At 40.8% G+C, this 26,407-nt stretch overlaps 1 protein-coding gene across 1 annotated transcript in view; it reads left to right on the top strand.

The window, feature by feature from the left end:
* Window positions 1-238: 238 nt before the first annotated feature.
* Window positions 239-26,407, top strand: part of LOC311263087 (ephrin type-A receptor 6-like) — a 55,460-nt gene continuing 29,291 nt past the window's right edge. The window contains exons 1-6 of the mRNA XM_084362958.1: window positions 239-771; window positions 9,083-9,147; window positions 18,236-18,364; window positions 19,286-19,435; window positions 19,810-19,971; window positions 20,087-20,315. Of these exons, the coding sequence (XP_084219084.1) occupies window positions 693-771; window positions 9,083-9,147; window positions 18,236-18,364; window positions 19,286-19,435; window positions 19,810-19,971; window positions 20,087-20,315 (814 nt within the window). The 5' untranslated portion in view covers window positions 239-692. The remainder of the gene's footprint in view (window positions 772-9,082; window positions 9,148-18,235; window positions 18,365-19,285; window positions 19,436-19,809; window positions 19,972-20,086; window positions 20,316-26,407) is intronic.

Here is a 26,407-nt window from a genome sequence, read left to right as displayed (position 1 = left end):
CGTTTTACATGATGTAAAGTGAGAGATGAGGTGAAATATCACCAAAAGACCAAGTTGGACGCGCAAGTCCTAAATATCGGGTTGTGGTGTTCTCTGCCTGCGCCAGATCATCCCTCCTATCCTGAGGAAGGAGGGAGAGAGAGAGAGACAGACAGAGAGAGAGAGAGAGAGAGAGAGAGAGATACATGTAGTGATACAGACACAGTGAGGGATGCACTGGCTGAAAGTGAGGCGGGAAGTCCGGGGTTTCCCCTTTTTCTCTCCCTGCGCCTCTCTCGTTTTTGGACAAAGACATTAAAAGACAAACAGACTGAGTGTACCTCCAAGTACTCCTGGGGGAACTTCGCTTTTGGACACTTCTGGGACAGTCTGCACCTAAAGGTTTCCAGACAACTACTCCTCCGTTTATTCGTATTTTTTTCCTAACTTGATCCAAGCTCGCGTCGCCAGGTTTCTGTGCGCAATGGCTGGTCGTTCAACCCGCCTGTCTGCCCGTCTCCACATGGAGGGATTCGGAATGCTTGGCTGAAATAAACAAGAAATCAACAACTCCTGAGTGACCCCTTCAGTCTGGATACCGGGACGATATCAGTCGCTTCTTTCATGACACCTCCTTACCTTTCCATTTGGGGGATCTATTTAGGAGTCGGTGCAGCGTTTTAGTTCAGAGCGCACTTGTGTCTGACTCAACGATGTGCTCCGCTGGGAAATACTGTGTGTTTTTGTTCCTGCTTCAAAGAATCCTGTCGGACCCGGGAACCACAAATCAAGGTGAGCACAAAGAGAGTCACTCCACACACTTGGAACAAGGGTGGATTCACCAGATGTGACCATTTAAAAGTCTTCTCCAACAAAACTGATCCTCTGCTCTGCCTCATCGCACACAAACGCATACTCACACGCATCTAACTTCATGTTTTACAGTGCTCATTTACTGACCGCAAACATAAAATGTTAAAGCGGTGTACACATTGAAGTCTTGAAACACAATAAGCATATTTAGAGAGTGTGATGCCTGCACGTGTCTTACCTGTGATGGGGTTTTCTTCAGGTATTTTGGTTTCCGTCCAATGTCAAGACATGACATGTTTGTCTCCTGGTTTGAGCAGGGAATGACAGCGAAGCTATCCTATATGGAATCTGTCAGACAGAAAACACATTAATACATGCATGTACGGACTCAAAATGCAATTTAATTTCAATGTGTTGGCTAAACGACGGGATGTATCTGATACCTATAGCTTGCAGACCTCTGACAGACTGAACATGATCGTGTTAATAATGTTTTGGTTACTTTTTACATCAACTCTGTCAAAATAAATTTGGATTAATTTAGCTCAAATACAATTTTACAGACAGAATGGAACTGTGTGCCAAATCGTCAATTTGCTGGTAGAGCCAAGAGATGTCAGTCTCTATCTTTGGCAGAGACAATCATGTTTAAGTGACTTTGTCAGTCTGTATATTAATATTATATTAATACATGTTCAGTCTCAAATTTCATGAAAAAAAATCTGTATTCCCAATCAAGACTTTTTTAAACCCACTCCATCTGAAATTATGTTACTTATGCTTTGAATTGTACAAAATTATAACTGTAAACACATTCACAGCCTCAAAAAGTATGCAGAAACGTAAATTTGCTGGCTTTTGTCAGTGGATTTCTCAGTGGTCTTAATAACTGATCAACTTTATGCATCTTTGAAATAGTGGTGTACGACGAAATCGGCCAATACCTTTTTCCTCTTTATTGGGAAATTTTATATTATCGGCTTTATATTGGTATCGCTGAAATTATAGCTGATAAATGGATCTGATAATATGAAGTCAAATTTCTTTGATGCACTTTTCTAACAAAAAAAGCATCTACACACTGCCATACTGTAGGTGGCAGCACGCTCCTCCAAAGTTGTTTTGCAATCCGTCAATAAACACATGAAAGAAGGAGAAGGAGAACGAACGCAACACACCTCTGACCCTCATGACATCAAACTTTGCCTGGGTAGAGCCAGGCAGTGAAGACGAGAGAGCCAAACATGTCATCGCCGATGTGGATGTTTTTTTTTCCAGTTTCAGTGCACTATGTGCTGCAAAGTTTCAAAGGGGAGGGAAGAGATGAGTTCTGACATGACAAATCTTATTAGAGCTGTGGAATATTAAATCATCTATCTTTGCTCACTAAATCCTCGCCTTTCTTACCCTCAGGTCTGTACAAACGACATGTAAGGAACTTATCAAAATAACGAAATGATCAATATTGGTCATCAGAAGCAAGTTGCCGGTTATCAGTATCAGCTGAAAGAAATCCATATTGTGCAACGTTATTTTAAAGGAGACATATTACGCTAATTTTCGGGTTCATAATTTTATTTTGGGTTACTACTAGAATAACTTTACATGCTTTAATGCTCAAAAAACACATCAGTTGTCTCATACTGTCCAGTGCTGCAGCACTGTTTTCCCCCTCTGTCTGAAACACTGTTTTAGCTCCTGTCTCTTTAAGGCCCCCCTCCATAATAACCATTCTCCTCTGATTGGTCAGCTCACACACACTTGAGCCAGCACCACTCACCATTGTCTCTGGTCAGCTCTACCTTGTTTTCAGCTTCCAGTTAGCTACACTTCTACCATGAATATAAGCATTACATATTCAATTGTGTCACTTGGTGACGTAGTGAGATGTCACAAAGTCACAGGATTAAAGGCGGGATTACTGATGAGGCTTTTCAGGAGCAGTGTTTTCTGTGGGAGAGAGGCACTCACGTTGGCGTGGACTTTGGGCTTTTGAACTTTCCCGACCTTTTATATGCACAAGATCCCATAAAACACACTGAAGGAAAGGAAAAAGCATAATAGGTCTTCTTTAAAAGACTAAACATTGTGATGGGACTCGCCTTTAGTACGCTTTTCAGACGACTTCATCTAAAAGTAGATTATTTTTGCTGATTTTATAATGAACACACACTGAAATTCACCCTTAAAGCATAAATTTCTTACCGAGGTTCTGTGCGCCACAGACAGGAGCTCCATCAGAATAATTATAGAGGAGGCTCTGACACTATACTTTACCTCCCAAATCTGAGTGTACAGAAACATTGCCACAGCTATAGGGGCCTCAAAGTGTTCCAGTGAATGTCAGCCTCCGGCAGACTCTGTCAGCTGTAGTGATGCGTTTGAGTTGCCTATTTCTGCCTCCATGATGAGTTCACACATTCATGGATGAAAATATAACGGATCTCGGCCAATACAGTCCCAAGAGGATTAGTCAGGGACACTTGTGTTATACTTGTATGAAACATGTGAATAGCATTATATTGCGCAGTGGTTGATACCAAATGTATAAGAGTATTTTCCCACTTTTCAAAATATAGTTGCATTCACATGGGCATTGTGTGCAGTCGAGTACGGTTTAGAAACAGAGGAAGTAATGACGTTATCTCCCCTCAGTTGTACTCATAAGTCAAACAGAGCAAATGTTTGCCGTAATGTAATCGTTTCTTGACATCTTCCACTTTGCTCATTTGCAGAGGTCAGTTTAATATTCCTTCTTGAATGTTTAATGTTTACGATCCACGTTTTCAAAGACGACAAAAGCCCTTTCACAAGCCAAATGTCAAAGTCTCCTTCACTACATTTTTCTGTGTGTGTGTGTGTGTGTGTGTGTTCAGCTTTCCCCACAGGATGCCTGTCTGCCTGTGGTGGTGACAGGCTTGAAGGGGAAGGAGTGAACACAGGGACTCTTGAAAAAAATGACAACGTGAGGAGTTTAAAATATAGCAAGAACAAGTTAATATATTTTCGCCGGGAGGAATTTATCTGAGTGAGTTTCCTAATGAATGTGAATCACTTGAATGAGACGAAGAGAAAATGAGAGATGAGTTAAAGTCTTTATATAACTCCACTCTTGCACAGCACATGTGCATCCTACAATGATAATGATGGCAGATTTACCACTCCAAATTCTCAGTAATGTCTGAAACAGCGGGTCTTTTTTTTTTTATCAAAGATAGATCATCAATTCTGCCATCTAAAATGACGACATGTTGTCACTCTTAACTCGTCAAATTCAGCGGTTTGGTCAGTTTCCTTAAGCTTCAAACCATGACGCTCAAAATAAAGGCTCCGCAGTCACGATAGCAACAATACACAATATACAACGTCTACTTACGCATTTACAACATCTGAGAAGCTGTAAGTTTCAAATGTTTTCATGTTATCGCTTGATAAATGGCACACACATCGTTAATAAATCAATTATTGCTAATTAATGTCAATAATCAACACACATTGGAAAATGTTCTGTCAATCTAATCAGTTAGTTGACAAAATACTTTTCATTTCTTTGATACAAGTGTATTCTAAAAGGAGCTGTCTGACATCTCTGTAACCAAATTTCATCCCAACACAACAGTAGAAATCGGCCAGTTTCTGCAATATGAGGATGCAGCATCATCTGCGTCACGATCAGTTGAATTAAGATGCTCCAGTCGACTTTTATTATCATACCAGGAGCTCTGAAAGCTAATCTGTACACAAACAGGAATGTAAAAAGTGACAAGTTGTGGTTTTATGGGGGTTGCATGCCAGACAAGTGAGGAGACAGCCGATAAGTGTATTTTCTAAAATGTCAATTGATTATTTTAAGATGGCAATTTTTAAATGATCACTCAAAATATCGCTCATTATGAAGTTTCTCTGTGGAGTTCTCTGTGTCTCTCACAGTGTGGGGCAACTTACTCAAGAAGTCTAAGAAGTTACTCTGTACCTATTACTCTATTAAAAATTAATGATATTCCTTTACCCATTACTTGGTATCAAAAGTGACTAGTTACGTTACTTGTTATTTTACTATGTTTCTTTTACATAGGTAGCATCTTCTTCACGATACAACTTACATAGCAATGTGCGTCTTTATGTCTTACATCCAGTTTCTTGCTTTACTGGCAGAAGACACCTCATTGTCAGCATGCATGTTTTTTCAAGTGTCGCGTTGCTGTGCTTCTGTATACGATGTTTCACAGCGTTCTTTGCATGTTTGACTGAGACAAACTCACTGAGACATACCTCTCTCCTTCATCCTTCATCCTTCACAGTAGCCATCGTGACCCATCCTGACCTGATCATGTCATCACGCGTATACATCATTCTGGCAAGGCAGTCATACTGCGTTACTTAATATAGTAACTGTAATATTATTACTGATTTTGAAACTGTAATCTGTTACACTACCCATTACTGGTAAAACTAATGATATTACTGAGTAATACGTGACTGTCCAATGCTGTACTCTACCTGTGAACTTGTGTAGACAATGTGTTTAATTATTCGCCTTCCTCAAGAAACATTTATAATTCACAATTTTAAAATAATTTACACACGAGCATCGTCCTATACATTCACACACAGAGAAACAAAACAAGGACACACTCAAGGACAAACAGCTCCATAGCACCTGCTGTTTAAACATACACACACACCCAACAACATGTATGGAGTAGAGGAAGGATACAGCTATGCCTCCGTAGTACAGGAGAATGATTTGCAATCAGAAGCAGAAGCCAATATGACTTTGCTGATCCAAATTGTTTCGTTCAGTTCAGCTCATAGAGTCATAGTCCCTGATGACGTAGTTTATCTTATTTACCTGTACGGTGTGACATTAACAATGACTTTGTAGCCCATAGTAAGCCCATATCCCAAATGAGTTGCACAACTTGATTAATTAATTAGTAATTTAACAGTTCTGCAATGATAACAGTAGTCCACATATTGTTTGGTCTCACAGAATTCTGTAAATTAGACATACAGATGGAGCAGTAACAGCTGGCTACCTCTACATGTCCTTAGTTTGGAGATATCTTCTAAACACAGAAAATCAAGACAGCAACTTGTATCAATTTCAGCAGATATCCAAATTCAGGTATCGTAATTAATTCAGAAAGGGGAGCCTCAGCGCTTAGAAGCAGCTGATTCAGTCTGTCACGATAATGACTCACACACTTTGAGGATTTAGTTTAAAAGATGTATTTGTTCACATACTGAACACCTCAACCTGCAATACTGCTGCAATGACATATCACAAAAGAAATAACAGTCAGTTTGCTGCTATTTAGACTATTTGTGCCCATTTTCTTTTTGAAAATGTGATAATATCTCTGTGGTCAGGAAAACTTAGACTAGACAGTTGCAGATTATTACGTTCCAGACATAAAAGCCAGACTAGAGTAATGTGATTTGGCCTCCTGATAAATACTTGTCTGCATTTGTGTGTGTGTGTGTGTGTGTGTGTGTGTGTGTGTGTGTGTGTGCTTTGAGTGAGAGAATCTGTGTATCAAATTCAAAATTGTGGTCTTGGGTCATTTGTTATTTCCTGGCTCCAAAGGTAGTTGCAGGAATTTAATTATTTTATGACTACATTACTATGTATGTAGTGTGTGTGTGTGTGTGTGTGTGTGTGTGTATGTGTGTATGTGTGTGTTTCTGCATGTGTGCAAGACAGACACACAGTGAATGGAAAAAGTTTTCAGCTGTCAAACATGGTATGGAACATTGCTCATGATTATGAAAGATTGCTTTTCTAATTTAGTCAAAAATCAATATCTCTCTGTCTCTCTCGGTCTGTCTCACAGTCTCCCTCCCTCCTCCCTCTCTCTATGTCCTCCTTTTAAACAGACACAAGGCCATCTTATTATAATTCAGCCCTTAATTACCAGCAGGGGATCAAGGCTAAATGAAGTCTCTGTATATACTGAAACGGTTCATTTAGTCTCACCAAAGTGTATCTTCGCCGGTTATCTAACTTGTTCTTAAAACAGTGGCAACCCCATTAAATTAGTCCAGATTTGGCAAAGTTCGCCGTACACTGGAGTGACAGGTCGTCTAAAGATGTGACTCTTTGGTCTATAATGTCGACCACTGAAGTGGGACGCACTTTATTGATAGAGATTGTAATTAACTGGCTGTGTGGAGACAAAGGAAATTGCACATTCATCATATCAAATTGGCTCAGGGGGCTTAGCAAGGGCCAGATAATGACTCTTTTCATGCCTGAGCCGTGACCAGAGTGCAGACAGCTTGAGATTGTTACACTTGTATGTACACAATGTGCTCATGGACTCACACAAAGAAAACCAGTTGTTAACATGCTCACGAAAAAAAAACAACTTGGTCGACGTACAGAGGTGACCTTGCATAAGTAGCACAACTAGACGTGTTTTTGTGCTTCATGAGGTGTAAGGTGTGTAAACTGAGCAATGCCCCAAGTCTGACAAGGCCGGCCCTTGTTGGGCTGATGTGGTCCAAAATCCAAGTATGGTTGAAGTTGAGTGTGAGTGTCCCTCATTATGAAATCATCCATACATGACTGAACCATGTGTAGAATCCATTTTTCAAGAAAAAAGAAAATGACATTTCATGTTACGGCTAAATGACCTCCTTCAGAGGAAGAAGCTGTTTCAAGATCTGGGAGCAGCTGGAGAAACGACTATGTACTCTGCACTATGTGCTCTTACTCAACCTGGAGAATTGGACTGAAATGAAGAGACTGATGCAATACATGTACCGTTCTGGACAATAAAAAAAGGTAGCCTGCTAGCCTGAGTCTGACAACCACCCATCATGTCAACTTCAGGTGTATATTTCTCCAACACCCCTTTAGCCCTCAGAAACGCTCTCCACCTCAGCCCCAGGTTATCCATCGCCTAGGTGACAAGGAGAGTGTTTGCTGGCGCTCCATCCCAGCGCACAATGTGGTGAATGGATTCACCAACAAGCAAATACGATTTGGTTGCAAGCTAACACTCACTTAGTTATCTGTGCAGATAAACAGTCGGCAAAACAAGAAAACAGTTAGCCCTGTCCCTGGGCATAATGTAGTGTTTTTTCTGCATGTCTGTACGACGTGTAACAGACAGCCAATCACCAGCATTATTATATCTTGGTACAAGCATGTCGCATGCTTATCGGTTTACTCTTTACTCCTTAGGTATTGAATGACAAGGCATTTTGTGATACTCGATAGGAAGAAGTATTGACTCATCAGATGTAAACTGTTGGTATAACTCTGCCATCGGGTGCCTATTTTAAGAGGGCATTGTATTTCAATTGTAAATCACCAGCGAACAACGACTACTTCAACAGCTTCTGAGCCAGCAACTTATACCCATGTAGGGCGATCACTACTGGTTTAAAGAAATACAAACAAGCCGCAGCATTTTTCGAGACTAGGATTGACGCAATTTGATCGGTGCCATGTAAGTACTGAGGTTCGGTACCCAGCCGTACACCCCTGCTCCAAAAATGTACATTGCAGTGGCGAGAGGCAAACTCCAGTCTACAGCCTCCATATTGTCAGTATCACCTCACATATATAGTTCCTCTTCCTGCGTTGATACTGATAATTGGAACTGAAACTATATTGTGATGTGCAGAATCATCCTATCCTTAAGATATTTGGCTGCTATTGTCACCAATCACCTTTCTAGCTTCAAACACCGTTCTGGGTAGCTTATTTTCCTCTGAGAAAAAATGTATATTTCTGAGTTTGTATTATTACCTCGTTTATATTGTAAATAGTTAAACGTATAAGTTTGAAATTCTTTCCTAAAACGACATACTGTCCCTCTGACTACTAAAAGTTTCCACAGTCCTTCCATCTTTCCCCTTTATTCATCTTTGGCTTATCATTGATGTCATGTAGCACAGAAAACTCCTGACCTCTGAGAAGGAGAGTACTAATCTTCCAGACTTCACCTAGACGGAGGGCGGATCTCTGTTAGTGTTGCTGTTGTCCTGGACTTTCCTAAGAGCTGTTATTTCATAGGTGGTTGAATCTGATAAGGGCTTTACAGCTCTGCCAGCTCCTCATTGACAGCTTGATAACTATTGTCTGCTTTCTTCCTATTTTGTCATCTCCATTTCTCTTCTTTTTAAATTCACTGTCCAACCTCTCTCGCACTCTCTCTCCCTCCCCCTCTCTGCTCTCTGCTGTCACTCTTTGTGCTTGTACTGTCATGCTTTCACTCTTCTAACTTTTCTCCTCCATTTTACATGACTTTCTCTTTCACCACCCCGCTCTCTCTAGTGGTTCTGTTGGACACCACGACGGTGCTAGGAGAACTGGACTGGAAGACATATCCTGTCAATGGGGTGAGTGACATAAGCATTTCCTAAAATAAGAATATTCACTGCGTCAGTCTTGTCTATGTTGAATAAAATACAACAAAAATGAAATAAATTTTTTTATTACAACCCCTTTTTTTCAAAACTGGGCCACTGAGCCGGACTAGTTAAGGTTTTTCTTGCTAAAGCTTGATACAAACAGGAGACAGAACCTTCCTGACAGCATTCAGTGTCTATATGTCTAACGTCTATAAGGTTAAATTTGGGATAAATGCTGCTGTAAGGTTGACAAACAATGTATTGTTGTTGTATGTATACTGTTGTTGTTTAGCGTCTAGGCTGGTGCCAGCATTAGGAAGCCCCAAGCACAGCACAACAGGGAGTGAGGAGCAATGATGATAACTTACCCCAGGGGGGGAAGGGGACAGTAGACTCAGTGCCTACAGGTGGATGCAGATGAACAGTGGCAGCAGTGGCAGCAGTGGCAGCGAGCGACAACATAGCTTTAATGTGCGAAAGAATAACCTCTTCAACCTGTATTCAATTTAAAAAAGTTAAAAAAATATATTTTATGTTCACACTGATAAACGTTATTGCTTTATGGAAATATACACTCACTCATCTTTTTTTTTTACATTTTACACAACATCCCTACTTTTTTGGAATAGGGGTTGTAGCTGGCAGGCTTTCCTTCATTTAGTGAAAAACTGTATAAACAATGGGTATAAGTAACCAAAACTTTTAGCACAGCTTTTTATGATTAACAAAAAGGTGAGGACCAAATGTAGACCAAAATGTAAACAAAAAAAGGAAGGTAAAGGAAAGTCCAAGGAAAAAAGAAAAATGCAAAAGCCAAAGACAAACCAGAAGCCACGGAGAACAAAGCACGAACACAAAGGAGACATGAGGACGGGGGGAACAGGCACAGGAACGCAGGAGACACAGACAAAACAACAATATGAACACAGGTGTTCACACATGACACACAAGGATATGGTGCTGTCTTGGCCAGGACTCCCTTGTAAAAGACATTCTGGTAAAATAAAGGTTAAATTGAATCACTTAGGTCTGGAGATCAAAATGTTGGTAGGGCTGATGTTACACTTTAAACTAATACAGTTTAACACAGACTTTGTGTGTGCATCAGTAACATCAAATGGAGCTGCCATTTCTGAAAGCGGCTTTTCAAAGTGACACTGGAATTTTTTTGTTTACATGTTTGTGCTGGAAAACATTATAGAAACCCAAATACATCATTATCTTGGGTTTTGAGAAACCAGAACGTGTGAGATCAAAAAGAAGCAGCGATACTGAGGCATGTAAACAGTGAACACCTGATCCAGCTTCTGCGTTTCTGATGGTACAAGGGGAAACTGGAAAAACAAACAATATGTTGATGAACAATATCATTAAAAAATATACATTAAAATGCATATTTCCAACCAATTGTCCATTATTATTCAGAATCAAGCAAAGATTAGATAAAATTATTAATAAAAAATTAATTCAGATTTATGCGGCAGAACTTATTGTTTTGTTCCTCTCCGTCCCAATAATCATTTCATCTCAGATTTATCTGACCTGACTGTGTCTACGGCAGATAAACTAGCTCTGTCTCAACCAGCTACAACAGTAAAATGCTGCTTACACATCATTGCATCAGTATTAAAAAACTAAAAGAAATGTCATAATATATCAGCCACAGGGATTATTTTACTGCAGAGGGAGTTCATTTAATTTTGATAATACTTTTATCGTTTATTTTGAATGCAAGACAAAGTATTTTAACACTGTTATACTTTTACCTGACGTATGTGAGTTAAAGTGGGTTTATACTGAACACCTGAGGAAACAGACCCCGGAGATGTTGAGGAGTTGTTTACACGCCTTCAGCAGCAAACAGCAGACAGCGAGCTGAAGCTTGGATAATGTTATTATGAATAACCGGCTTACTCTATGTCCTAAATAAACATATCCTGAAAATGATTAAGGGCAAAATATACTTATAACGGCCTGTAAACACTCCACCAGATTTCTACCAGTTCCTTAAAGCTTTTAATGATGACCTGTGTAATCACTTATCTCAACTCTATTCATGAAGAACGCAGACTTAACTTCAAATACAATATTGTTAAGAATTCACAAGCAACACTCAGAGAGTTCAGTAAACAAAAGGCCAGACTTAATCTAAAACAATAGTCTCCACTGGTGTTTTTCATAGATCAAATGTGACAGTGTTTATGTGCGATGAATTCAGATTTGATCAAGCCTTTAACATATCTGGAGATTAAACTTATCTAATTGTAGCATATAGTTCAAATAGGGCAAAGCCTGAAGAGGTGCTGCTGTAGATTTCATTCTTACAAATGGGACTGAGCAACAATCATTTTTCCATGATGTTGTGTCTAATTCGGGACACGAGGTGGTAGCTGGACTGTTTGCGCTTTCAGGCTATTATTAAAAGTGTAATAAATCCTTTGGAGCAAAACCAATAAATAGAAAGAAAATACTGAGATATTTTCAGGGCCAAATACCAATATTGAAACAGCTTCTCCTCCCTTGCACACAGCCGAAACAGTTTTTTCTTTTTGCTATGGGGAGCGACATCGGCATTAATTGGTTGAACAAAAACACAACGGCACCACCCAGATTCACATCAAATCAATAATTCATCACGACTACAGAGATTTAATGATATTTTCATAACGCCCCTCTCTCTTTCTTCCCTTTAGTCTGACAATGACAAATTGTCTTGTTTTAATCAAAACCTCACGTCTCTTAGCTAGGTTGAGTGCCTCCACCATTGTTGTTAGCACAACAGTATCTATCTGTACAGTGTTGGTAGGTGTGTGAGAGTTTTTTTTAACATCCTCATATATTTTTCAGTGGGTGAAACATCGATACTCATTTCACCTCAAGGGGGAGCTCCACATTATTTCTCACACATATTATCACACACCACCATCCATCTTGGTCTGTCATTTAATACAGGTGATTTCTCCAATGTTAGGCCGACACATATCAGGGCTATCTTTTTGCACTGGTACGCCGAACTTTTTCGTTAAGGTGCACCCAATAATATGTTTTAATTAATTTCTTTAGACATTATGTAAATCATTGTAAACAGGAATTACGCTGCAAAAACACGTTTGTCTTCATTTAAATCACACTTTTTCTGATCAAAACCTGGCTTGTATGCGTCTCCTTTTACACATCCTCATACCTGGACGACTGAATAAGCTGACTATTGCCACTCCCAAAACATCATATGTCACCATTCCCAAGACAAAATGATTGTTGGAGCATATGGTAACACTTTGGTTAGGTTTAGGCACTTAAACTACTTAGTTAGGTTTAGGAGAACATTGTTGTTTGGGTTAACATAACTAAGTTACTCAATTGAATTCATTTCTAAATGTACCTATGTGACGTTATGTATGTGGTGTTTATATTTGGTTTCACACTGGACACAAACAGCAGTCTCCTGCTCTTGTTTTACCCAACCATCCGTCCCAGACCTCCTCCACATGTGGACTCCTTTACTGACTTAATAATTACTGTGGCCACAACAGGTCAAGGAACGTCAGTGTGTGTCAAGCTTCTTTCAAAGTCAATCGATATGGATGTTTTGCTAATGCCACTACATATTACACATTGTACCTTTAAGCTAATACAGGTGTTTGTCTGTAGTTGTGTGTCATGTGGTTGTGAATGAAGAATGAGCGCTGGGGCTCATTGTTCATCCTGGAGGCGACATATTTTACAATTTTAGTTGGATAGTCACAGCAGTGTGTTCCTGTGCAGTGTGTACCTGCATTATATTTATCAAAGGGATTTATTTTATGAATATGACCAAAATGACTGAAAACTTTTACTTTATGTTCATGCAGTATCATTAATAGAGTTTCATATGGCACTAGAAGTCGAGTCAAAGATCTAGTGCTGGTGTCCTGCAGGAAGACACTACGTAGTTAAAGGTTATTGAACCGATCCTTCCTGAACAGAATGTTTCAGGTGTTAAAGGAATTTTGGACACCACAGCTGATTATGACTGCTATCAATCGTAAGACTACAGGATTAATGTGGCTCTTCTGACCATGAAGCTGGCAGAGGTTCTCATCTTTACATGCTTGGTCTGCAGCTTTTGTGATGAGAGTTTAAACACGGATGACTCAAAGTCACTTCCACCTACAGTGAGGAAAAATGCTTGTCTCGTATTCACCCCCAGCGTCACCCATATTCTGTGTTACTGAGACATTGAAGAAGTAATTGCTCAATGTCAGTATGTGAGTAGAATTTATTAAAATGATCACTTTCTGTAGTTTTCAGGTTATAGCCAAATGCAAAAAGCTCTACTAATAGGTCTAAGTGCGTGGCATTAAAGTGCTAAATTAGCATCAAATTATCGATAAAAACAGCACCAATTTTGAGGCAAGTAATATAGACTAAAAATGAATCTAAAGCTCTGATCTTGCTAGCTCTACTTCCAGCAGATGATGCCACTACGACAATTACTTAACAACTGAATGTTGTCTCTGAGACAAGGTCACCCCACAGCAAGTGAAAGGAGAGGCTCATGCTAGTAAACCTGGTCATTATGCAGCCGTCACTGATCTGAAAGATGATCTCTTTATCTGCAAGGCAAGAACGATGAACAGCTTTCATAACAACTTGACACTGACTATGTTGCTGTCAAAGATTCCTGGCAGGAGCGCAGTGCAGACCTTAAGCTGCCGGGAGTCATGGTGGGAAAGTAAAAAAACAATAAATTGTCATAACAAGTAGATTTAGAAACTGAACACGGGTGAACGTCTCTGCACAAGGGTAGGGCTTGGCAACTGCAACTAAGGCCCAAGTCTAACACACCCCTTCCTCCTACCACTGAGCCCTACCTCTCTGTTTTGTGTGTTCAAGTCTAGGGATAGGGCATCCTGATTATTGATTGGATAGAGGGGTAGGATGATGTATTAGGGGTACATGGCCCTGCAAATTGAGTTTTTTTTAAAAGGCACACTTCAAACTGAGGGTTACAAGAGTCTGTGCTTTTCTTTACATCAAGGATAAAACAATTACATCATAATTACTGAGTTGGCCATGACAGTCCCACATAACTGAGGTCCAACAGTGCAGTTGCAGCACTTGTATCAGGCCACACTGTCAGGGTAGGAGCATCGGCTAATATTAGCCGCAAAGCACCGCTAAAGTTGGTTGGCCAGTAGCGACAAAACAAAGTAATTCAGAGCTTCCTGTCACATGCATGAAAGAAAAATCATACTTAATAAATATTACTACAAGTAAAAAAGAAACATCCAAATGTCTCTGAACAACACAAGTGTGCAGTATGTTTGCCTATAGAGTTACCCCAGATAATCATTTTCCACTCTCAAGGATGTTACACAGCAGAAGTACCAGAGTACCAATCCACTCAGCTCCACTCTAGTACATTAATATGGCTGCCGTGAGGACTCGATGTAAACTCAGCTGCTGCTATGAGTCTGTCCACTTCAAGTGTGAAGAGGGACTGAGACTCTTGAAGTAAATGGTCATCTACTTGGCAATAATGATGAAGTCTTCCATGATCCTCCCACTCTCTCCTCCAAATCGCCATCTGTATGCAGACGCCGAAGTCATGTAGTCATTAATCGTTGCAAACTTTGTTAAAAGTCCTCTGCACCTGGAGAAAGTGCACCTGGACAAGCAAAAGTCAATAGGAGCGCTCATCGGGGCAGGTCTAATCGCAGTCTGAGTGTCATTGTACTAAGATGAACTGTGTTAATTGCTTTTTGGATTAAGTGAGGAAATTTTTCACAAACTCTAGGGTCAAGATGCCAAACTAGGAAGTTAAGAATTGTTTTTGCATCATCCGTAATTGTCCAGATCTAGTGTACCTGTATATCATCACAGGGCGGCCTCAAAACAAAGTCAACAGTGAGCCTTTTTCACAGGCCAGTTTCAGAAAACCTTGAAATGCACTTTCATGTTAGGCATTAGTGTCAGTGCATTAAGTTGTTCTACACCTTTGTACTAAAGTAAACCTGGTATGTGTCTGCTGCAGTCTGCGAAGCTCGGGGCTAATAGGCAAAGCGATTAGTAGGTGCATATCTGATTGCCTCAGAGAGCGTGGGCTGCAGCTCATCTTTCAAACTCGGGGTTTGCATTTGTTTTCTCTGCTCTGAACCATGCCACATCCCAAGGGGGCATTTTAGAACACTGAGGCACAGAGAGTGACAAATTACCATTTTCTCTTGTTTGTATGCATAATGGAGCTTCAATTACTTAATGCTGATCTTATGCAAACCAGAAAGCCTGCGCCCTTTAAAGACACAGAGTTTCTGTTTCTGGTCAGGAAGGAGGGCACTGAAATGACAGAATGTAGAGTCTGTATGTTAAAGAAAGTCCTCTCCTCTCAAGTGCGAGAGTCTTCTTTTTAACCTTACAGTTCCTTTCTATGACTTCTAAAGTATTTCCACTTTTATAGCAGAAAATATGAGAAATGGCATGAGGCAAAGCACTGCAGAGGCCTTGCAGTCGTACAACACCAGTCGGGTTTCTCACTTGGGTGAACTCAGAATGAATGTCTGACTTAGATAGGCTATTTAGCCATGCTATCGGCAAAGCTGCAGTCAGTTGGTCGACCATTTTGTTTGGTTGAGTCTGAAGTATCTCAACAACTGTTGGATGGATTGCCATGCCAATGAAGTTCTTTTAATCCATGTGGCTTTGGCAAACCCTCTAACCTCTAGCACCACGAGCAGGTACATACATACCCCAGGAGCAGACGTCAGCCCGAGTTACTTTGGAAAGATGTCGTATGGGGAGTCTCTTCCCAATTACACTCCCCATCCTACAGGCATATACAGTACATTAGTTAATCATGCATAATTATGCGATATTTATCACCATGATGTGTCTTTTCTTTCAGCCTACAAACTGGAGGTGAATCTTAAACCAAGATGTTTTCTCCATTTAAAAATTCTCCTCATTTGTCTTGGATATTTCCCATAGCAATGATATGTGCTTGATTACATACTACCTCAGAGTCCACTTAACATCATAAAGGTGCGGGCATGGTATTATTGGCTGGCTGGAGTTCCAAATGAAAGAGGATGTGATTATGATTGATTAATCATTTAGCCCTTGGGTGTCACATAGAGCTAATTTAGATAGAGTAATTAATATAAGAGTAATTGCTTTTGCACACACTCCAGTCAAGGTTAAAGTGTTGTTTAATCATTTATATTAGAGAACACTCTACCTCAGTTGTCTTGGCTCACCTCGTTCAGTCCGTCATCTAACTTTATTGGATCTCTGTGTGTGTGACACACTCAAGGTATTCATCATTAAGGACTGTGCAGCCACACTGTGTGTGCTTATGCATTTGTGTGATTTAGAAGTTCTGTCATGAGAGCAAAAATGTCTAATTTTCTCCTATTGAACACCCCATTCATTTCCCCATACCCCAGGTACATAATTACATAATGTAGGTACCAACCTGGTGAGAATGAATGCAATAGGCAGTCAAAGTGCTTTCCATTTAGCTACTTATACTTTCTCACGTCCTCAATTCTGCAGTAACCATGGAGGTAGCATTGTGGAGAACAGCGAGGAGGCCACCGGGGGACAGTTGCACATGTTTTAAATGAACAGCGACATGCTTTCAAATCCGGAATCGGGGAATGGATCTTGGAAAGACAGCACCTACAGACCAAAACTAGATCATCATCACCCCAATGCCTGTCAATGTTTTCACAATCCAACCCATGACTATACAGTAGTTATTACTACATTATTATAAGTATAACATTTTGTTGTGAGGACACACACACACACACAGACACACAAACTGAAAACATTACCAGCCGACGCCTTTGTGGCTGGTAAACATTTTAATTGGCTGATATGGCCTTTCCCATTTTGAGGGTTTCTCCAGATGTGGCCGAGATACAATATGTAGCCTTCTTTTGCCCACATACTCAAGTATTTTTGGTAGCCCTCAGCATCCCATAAATCCACTGTCCTCACTACAGGGAGAGTACGAGGGATCCTTTTCAACTTGTTATGCCGAGAAATGTCACCTAACTCTTTTGTATATCTGGTATTTGCTCTCAGTTGGTTTTCTTTTTCATAGTCTCATTCATGTGACAAAAACATCAGATAATATAGAACCATGAAAAAGAAACTGAGGGAGGAGAGGCATTAATTATGCTTTTTGCTCTTGTTTGCAGACAGGATAAATTCAGCTTCTCTCTGTAACTTTGTGATGAATTTTGCCATGGAAATTTCGGACTTGTTGATGAGGAAGACACAAACGTACCATTGGGTTTGGTCTCTGTGAGGCTAAAGAGGGGGCATAAGCGCCCACCTTTGTGGGCTGATTTCCTCCTCATGTCTCTCTCCTGGCGTCACAGGACACTATAAAGATCTGGGAGAGATTTTTCACTGGCTTATAGCATCTCAACCTCCACAGTTTTGTCTTCATTTTGATTTAATAGCTTAGCCATAATGTTTTACATGCTGTCATTTCCTGCAGTATGTCCTTTACAAAGCAGAATCACGTACTCATGCTCTTGACTTGTGATTACATGTCCAGCTGTGTAACTGACACGATCTCTGCTGCCCATTTATTGCCACAGGAGTTGTGAGAAAGAAGATCTGTCAATAAAAATTAGGGCTTTTGAAGCTCTGATCATCACACCGTTAAAGCGGAGCAGACAAATGAGAGTCTGGCTGATGCAACAGCTTGAAAACATCAGTGAAACTAACGGTGTCTCTCAAACGTCATGTTTCTATAGAAATTAAGTCTTGCCACATGCAATAGAGGTTGAACATTTAATGGAACAGCTCTAAAACCAGATCATTACTGGCTGCATGTATTGGCACCCCCAAACATAATCTCCATATTCATATTTGTATGGTTAATCTGCAGCCTAGTACATACTTATATAAGCCATAACTGAATATTTACAAAAATAAATTGTAGGTTAAAACTACTAGTGCTCGCTTAAGAAAAGATTTAATTAAATTGTTTTTTAGATGTCTTTGTTTTTCATGCTTTCACATTGTAGGCAATTGCTTTTCACACATATGCTCATATTTGCTTCCTATATTTTTACAGTGGGACGCTATCACAGAGATGGATGAGCAGAACAGACCTATCCACACTTTCCAGGTTTGCCACGTAATGGAGCCAAACCAGAACAACTGGCTACGGTCTGGATGGATCCAGCGGCAGGCTGCACAGAGGGTCTGGACCACATCACACTTCCTCAGACACACACTGTACCTTGTTCAAAAGTCCTTGCTTGATATTTGGGTCAAATAATGCAGTTTGAAACAGGGCCTGGTTGTCCCTGATGTCTCAGAGTTGGGAAAGTATCAAACTAACTGGAGGGAACACAGTCATCTGTGTGGCCTATCAGGGGAGGAGGAAAATGTCAGGCAGATATGCTGTGAAGAAATACACGACTTTACTCTGGTAGAGAGGGGCTCATCTCCTGTGAAGTCAATACAGAAGAGCCCATGATGAACAAAGAAGGTGCAGGATTTCTTCTCTAACCTGCTCATTATGTCTGAAACGGAGCTGTGTCACAAACTGCTAAAAACCCTGAGTCTAGCTAGGCTTCTTCACATGACCTGCCTGTGCAGTTAAAATAGCAGAAAATGAAAATATAAAACCGTTCTCATGGCTTGTCTCCTATCGTTTCCATTAATGTTTGTTTGTTTTTGCCTATCATGATCAATTATTAATAAATCTTTGCTATGATGCTTGTTATTCATATAATATCTCAACATAAAGCTATTTTTATTGTTATTTTGACATTTATACCTCTATTAGAAATGTAAGGCCCTTGGTCTTCAACAGGAGGTCCGTGACCCCCAGGGGGTCCCCAGAGTTACTGCAAAGGTGCCGCCAAATTGTTTGAAAATATCTTAAATGTGTCTGAAAATACACATGAACATAAATTCCAACATATGATTAGTAGTAGCTGATATAAAGTCCCTGCTATGTCTTTGTATCAGCTGAGGGGTCCTTGACCTGAAAAACACCTTTGTTAGGCCAATGGGATAAATTCTCAAGTATCAGACTGCAAAACATTCAATAGCTGTATTAGTAATGTCTAATGAGTTTGTGATCATTATATCAATTTTCTATGTTTTAACACAGGTATATGTAGAGCTGCGTTTCACACTGAGAGACTGCAACTCCATCCCTTGGGTGTCTGGTACCTGTAAGGAAACCTTCAACCTCTTTTACCTGCAGACAGATGAATCGCTCTCTGCAGCCACACGGTTTCGGCCTACTGACTACGCCAAGGTTGGTTATCGGCAGGGTTATCGGCAGGGTTGCCTTGATATGAGATTTTGACAGAATAATAACTCAGTAAATCAGCAAATATCACAGTATCACAGTCTAGCAATTATTATTACTGTTGTTATTATTAGTTACAATTACCTTAAAAGGAATGAAAGAAGATGGGTAATTTTACAGACTGTTATGTCCTATATTTATATATACAGTATAATTCAATACCTTGTACTTGGTTTGATAGCTGTCACTTTTTATATCATTGTAATACCATGAAATTGCATCCCTATTTATCAGATCAGTATTGGAGTTCTCTGTTGTGCTACTGCTATTATTCAGTAGCAGTGACCTGTGCTAATAAAGTGTTATCTGTTGGCTTTAAGGTGGACACCATCGCAGCAGACGAGAGTTTCACACAGACAGATCTTGGCGATCGCGTTCTTCGCCTCAACACCGAGGTCAGGGAGGTGGGCCCGGTGACACATAAGGGCTTCTACTTGGCCTTCCAGGATGTGGGAGCTTGTATCGCCCTTGTGTCTGTCAAGGTCAGTGAACAGCAGGGTCTGACTTATGTCTGCATGAACTATAGCCATGAACTTGTCAGTTTTTTTTCTTTCACAAGACTGGCAGAACCTTTAACTTCCCGTTCTTCCACATAAGGTGTTCTACAAACGCTGCCCGGCGACTTTAAGGAACCTGGCGTCTTTTCCTGACACAGTGCCGCATATGGACTCGTCCTCTCTGGTGGAAGTGAGGGGTGCATGTGTGGAGAACGCAGAGGAGAGGGACACACCCAAATTGTACTGTGGTGCGGATGGAGACTGGCTGGTGCCACTGGGCGGCTGTTTCTGTAGTATTGGCCACGAGGAGATGGATGGCCACTGCCGGGGTGAGATGCTGTTCTGTGTTTTGGTGTGTTAGTACTAATTTTAGAGCAGTATGCTTCACCAACAGTGCACTAAAGCTGCAGATTCAGAGAAGAAAACAAATAGAAAGAGAAACAGAGACAGAGACAAGAGAAGAGAAGGCGTTGCATCACATTAACAGATCTCTCGGGCCTCCCCAGTCATCTGCAGGAGTTACAGAACTGTTATTCCCTCCTCTCGTTCTAAGATCCTACATCCTTGTCTGATCCTCTCCATCCACATCTCTCTTCATCTCCTCACGGCTCCACCTCCCTTCATCATCCTCTCTCCTCTCTTGTCCTCTTTGTTTACGCCTCACTTACACCCCCATTCTTTCTCCTCTGTGTCCCTTTATTTGTTCTCTTTTCATTTCTCCATTTTTAGTCTCACGCTTGCGGTCTCTCCTCACCATATTTTTCTGCCATTCTGAACAATGTGAATCAGAGTTTAGGCAAGACTTCATTTTGAGGGCCGTTATTGTCGTTAATATTACAAAATTGGGGCCATACAAAACAACAACTGGACCTTGAACTGTCACAAATAGTGCAGCACATTTATTCTATTCTGTTCATCTTTTCATGCCCCAAAGGTGTGCATGGTGTGCCTGTGGAGCAGAGCTGTGTGCGACTTGCCTGGCCAGTGACGAGCAATTTTATGCATGTCAAAAAACCCCATTGCTGGTGTCATGTTGCTAGCGAGGCATCCCGGTGTGATCGTCCACCAAGTTGAACTCCTCCTGCCTTCTGGTTTGAATCTCTTCCATCTTCCATTTCATGCAGAGCAGGAGCTTGGTGCTTCTCGGTGGTCTTGCTGGCCTTGGTTTCAGTACTTGACTGCCTGATTTTTTTCTTATAAAACTGGTCCAGGGATGTCTGCTTCACCTTTAACATTTCTGATGTCGTTTTAACCGCTGTTGAGCCAAAGCGTGGGGCTTGTTATTGGTGTATGCAGCTTTCGAATCTAATGCCTTGCTTAGGACCACTGTCTGTGTATTTTTTTTCAGGCAGAAATCGTGGGCAGATCGCTGGGGACTACTTGGATGAAGCCCTTGCGGACTGAGAGAAAAAGATTTCTTCTCATGACTAAACACTCAGTGAATCTCTCAATGTCATAGCAGCTGAGGCAAAACAAAACTTTTGCATAAACAAGTTTATATATAAGTTGGTTTTGGCAACATAGGTCGCACTAATTATTTTTAATTGCTATTAATGAATTTATTTATTCATTTGGCATATTCCCACCTGACATTTTGGCCATTGATATTTTCATCTGCCAGACAACTACACATAATACCTGCAAAAAGCCTGCATGGTAGTGTTGGGCGAGGTCTGCCAAAATTGCATATGATTATGCCCACAGTGAACCATCGAGTCCCACTGTCGCTCTGATGGCAACCTCGAACTGTCTCACCCATCTGAGAAAACTCCTGGCAAAAGCATCTTTGTCTCCGCACATGTCCATAAGTCAGCTGTGTTCAGCCTCAGAAGCCGGCTAGTTACACTGAGGAAACAAATCTAATAAAAACTGTGAATAACAACACAACAACACAACTGCCACAAATTTAACCAAGGGTCTTGTGTTCGCCTGACTGTGCAGGTTTGATAAGAAAATAATAAATCGGACATGGAGACATAATGTTTGTGGACTGAGCAGCAGAAAACCTTTTTTCATGTTTTCCCTCATGTCAAAAACAACAGCAAATCCTGCCTTACGGCAACTCTGAGGGGACACACTACCTTCTTGTGCTCACTAGAGGGGCTGCTGGATCATTCTAATTATTTGGTTCAAACGGGAAAGTAATTTCTTTTAATATCAAGCTGTTGTGGTTTTCTGGTGTTTATATATCTGCAGTTGTCTTGATAAATATCATACTGTGTTACATAAATGAGAACAAAGACAAATAACACAAAGGCTCTGTCAAACGCTTTCTCCACTGCAATTACTCATATCAGAATTACCTAAATGTGGCCCACTGTCGGTAAAAACAGATTAAGGAAAAGTTAAAGCAACTGTTGAGTTGTTCCAGATAGTCTATGGCCTGGTTTCTCAATTAGACTGTGCAGGCAGACACAAGGCTAGCTGGCTAATTGCCTTCATTTGTTAGTTTCACAGCTAATTTAGCCTGCACCTAGTCTTTGGTAAAACTCTCCTAACCCTCTCTTTCATTTATGGGGCTCAGACTTACTTTTGTAATTAAGGCAGGTGCTAAATTGAACCACACTGCACGATTACAATTACTTGCTACATTTTTCAGACTTACAGAAGTCTCAGCTGGTTGGGGTGAAACTCATGTTGTACCCCTGTGGTGCTGTGGTTACTCAGGTTATTACAGAGAGAACTCCAGCAGTCATTAGTACAGCTGATATGTAGGACAGGCTGTAATATCTCCTTTATTTTCTCCTCGGGTGTAATTTTTTCTTTTTATCTTCGTCTCTTTTATCTGCTTTTTTATTTATCTTTTCTCTCTCTCGCTCTCTCAATCATCTCAAAGAAGTAGTTAGATAACACAGAAGCCTGTCAGGAGAGATTACTGATGAGGCGGTAGCTTAGGAGCAGCATTCTCATGGCGTCCCTCGTATATGTCCTACATCTTTACTCTCCCTTCAGCCCCGTTGGCTGACAGTAGTTGCTTCTCTCAATTGTACTGTAGCTGAAACAGTGTCAAGGCAGCCATTACAATGATAGGCCAGTAACTCATTGAGCAGTAACCCACTTGGCACTTGGAAGATGATGTGCGTCTGTATATTTGGTGAGTCACACGTACTGTATAGACTATGAACAGTATGTTTCAGCTAATCCAAACTGACAAACTGACATCATCATCAATATCATATACCAATCTCATATTACCACGAACCAGTCCTGCTCTCGGTTCGCCCAAAATGGTCTCATACAGCCAGAGATTTTAGAAGGACAGCTGCTTCATTATAAAGGTCTGGAAAAATCTCTGATGGCTGACCAATTTAGATCGTCTCAGTAAACACTGATCAGCCAAAACATTAAAAAGTACTAACAGCTGTATTGAAAAGCACTGATCATCATCTGAAGCAATGTCCTGCTGGGAAACCTTGGGTCCGCTGCAGACCAAATACACCCCCTGGCCAGAAGAATGTCACATAGAGCTCAAGGCGTCACTTGCCTCCAAATTTCCATTATCCGGATCAAACTTGGCTCTGACCTGTGAAGGCATGGACACAGGAGCTCTCGGGTGTCCTGTGGTGTCTTTCACCAAGGTGTTGGCAGTGGATCTTATGAGTCCTGTGGGTATCGAGGTGTAGCCTACATGGATTGGACCATAACCAATCAGACTCATTCATTTCAGTGCAAAATCATTTCGACCCCAATCATCCCCATCCCATCACCAGCACTTCAGTGTCTCGGCTCCATCAGGGGGGTTTCCTATTCACCTCCCCTCTTAAAATATAATGGACATAACAATGGGGCCTAATCGCCAGAGACTTGTATCTCTCATCTGATGTTCACTCAGAATTAATGAGTCTCTCCTGTTTGAAATGAGGCTTACAGCATATTGTCACTTTTGGCACAGCTAGATGCGGTTGCATCCTTGTATCTGGTCTTTGTGTCTGCTAAACATTTCCCAGAGTCATGTCTGCACTGGACAGATGGTGATAAAACTAATAATGATCTTATCATCTCACTGTGAGTCGAACAGAAAGATGTAATTCCCAAAATGGCTGTTCCTTTAAGATTTACCTTTTCTGCAATGTAACTGATACTGTTGTATCATCCTGGGTAACTGGCAAACCAAGGGTGCTGCTTTGCTCTTTTGTTTTGCAAAGAGATATAGTCTGGGCCAGAAAATGTTAGGTAAGGACTTTCAAGGATGATCTGCTGATTATGTGCACTCGCCTATCAATGGTAACAACAGATTACGGCCTTGCAATTAATGATTTATGGCTTTAATGATTTATGTCCAATTATTATTTTCTCATTAATAATTTCCACAGGTCCTACAGAGCTTAGGCTGTGATGAAGATGTTCACTTTGCAAGTAGTTGCAGGAAGTTTAGGCGTGAACTTGCGATGACTTCTGCTTTCTCCTCGTTTTTCATTTTGGAACACTGCTTCAAAGGGTACTGTGATCAAAGCTGTCTGAGAGGCAGCATGGGGAAAGAGCAAAAGAGGGAGAGAGAGCGAGCGAGAGGGAGAGAGAGAGAGTGAGAGAGAGGGGGGAGAGAGAATAGGGAAAACCCCAACGCTCCCAAATATAAGCAGAGCTCTGCGCTAACACGTCCATCTTTTCCCTCCCAGCTGCCTAAACAAAGGCATCAGCGCTTATCAAACCCTGCTTTCCACCCCAATAGCATTCTGCCAGACTGTTTTGACATCTCAATCGAATGCTTTATTATTCTATTCCTTTCATTCAGTGTCAGCCACAAGAGGATTACTCAGAGATAGGCTGGTTATATCATGACCTAGATAAGGCAACATCATAGAGCTAATGCTATTTGTTCCACATCCTTTCGTCACACCATCATATTCAAAAGGAGACAGAGAATTGTGGGGGAAGCTAATAGAGATGTCTTTTTTGAATTTCGTTTGAAAGAGAATAGATATGCATACAAGACCAAAAGCCCACCAGTCAGCTAACTGATTACATTCAATAGGCAAAAATATATATAATATATAAATATATAAAAGTTAAGTGTATATGTGTGTATGTATTAAGTATAAAGTTGATACCAACATAGCCCAGTTTCTCTTTTTTACTGCCGAGATGAATAGTGAGGAAGCGACTTAACAGAGATTGACAGAATCACACAATAAAGTCCATTAGAGCTTTCCCTTCTGCTTCTTTCCCCATAACCGTGTCAAAGCTCTCCAGACCTCGACTGCCTGCTCAGTCATGACCTCTGCAGTCTCGAGACACTGGATTGATCAGGCAGGAAAAGTACAAACTTTGACCTTAAATCCAGGTAAATTGGAATAGTAAATGAAGGGAATCAATGCGTCCTCATAATTGTATGTGAGTCACCGTGCCCGTCTCCTGACCATTAAGGACTGTGTTTACTCTCTGGCCTCGACGCAGCTCAGCCAGACAAGAGCATCACTCATTCTCTGTGAACTTCCCATCTGCATATCAAAGCTGAAAGACCAGGGTAAACATAGTCTCTGGCTCCATCTGTCTCTGACAACGTAAAGCCAAGAGAAAACTTCCAGCTCTGCACAAACCCAAACAACTCAAAATCTCTTAGTTGGAACGCCATCGCTTCAAACGTGCAGGTGATGTGCTTACTTTCACTGAGCCCCTGTAGGTTATCTACTGACTCTCAAATCTCAGGCACTCATAAGTGCGTCTCTTCACCTGAAGCCAAAGTTTGATCACTTCAAGGTGTTTTTCAGGTTGCTCGGATCAATATTAATATTAATGGATCAAATTGTAAAGTGTGTAATTTAAACAACCCATCAATCTGCGACCGTCATATGCCATTGCCTATTTTTGTGTGCAGGTGATACACCAATACTTCCCATTAACTTTTGTGAGAAGCAGATCAATAATATCAATAATAATCAATAATAATAATCCATAATCAGGTGACCTTCGTCATCATGGTAACAGAAGTAACCATGCAACTGCTGCAGTTTGGTTTAATCAAGGCAACAAAATCACTTAATTATGTTTAGAAAAAGACATTGATGATGAATGTTGATGTACATGACTGAAGTAAAAGGGGCTCTAGGTTACAAACTGTTGCAATTTGCGTGTATTAATCATATTTTTATTGACAATATGAGAGCTGATTGTAACGTGAAGTTAAAAAAATGAGACCTTTCTGGTTTGTCTATACAAGCCTGTGGGTGTTTTGTTTAATGCTGCTGGACTTTTCTTTGAGAAAGATTTTCAGGTCGGATTTTCCTTGACAGTCCAAAAAGGATGAGACCAGAGCTCGTCTCGCTGGTCACATAAATTAACAGCCGGCTTCCAGCACAACCCAGACTTTCCACAGAGCCCCTTTAAATATTTGTTAACTGAAGTACGTTAAAATAAATCAACGTTGGTGAAAGTCCTGTGTTTGTTTGACCCATCCATCATCCCTAAACTCCACCCTGCATGG

The sequence above is a fragment of the Pagrus pagrus genome (assembly GCF_965226575.1).
Source record: "Pagrus pagrus genome assembly, chromosome: 1".
In the NCBI taxonomy this organism is placed as follows: domain Eukaryota; kingdom Metazoa; phylum Chordata; class Actinopteri; order Spariformes; family Sparidae; genus Pagrus; species Pagrus pagrus.
This window is presented reverse-complemented; position numbering and strand designations above follow the sequence as displayed.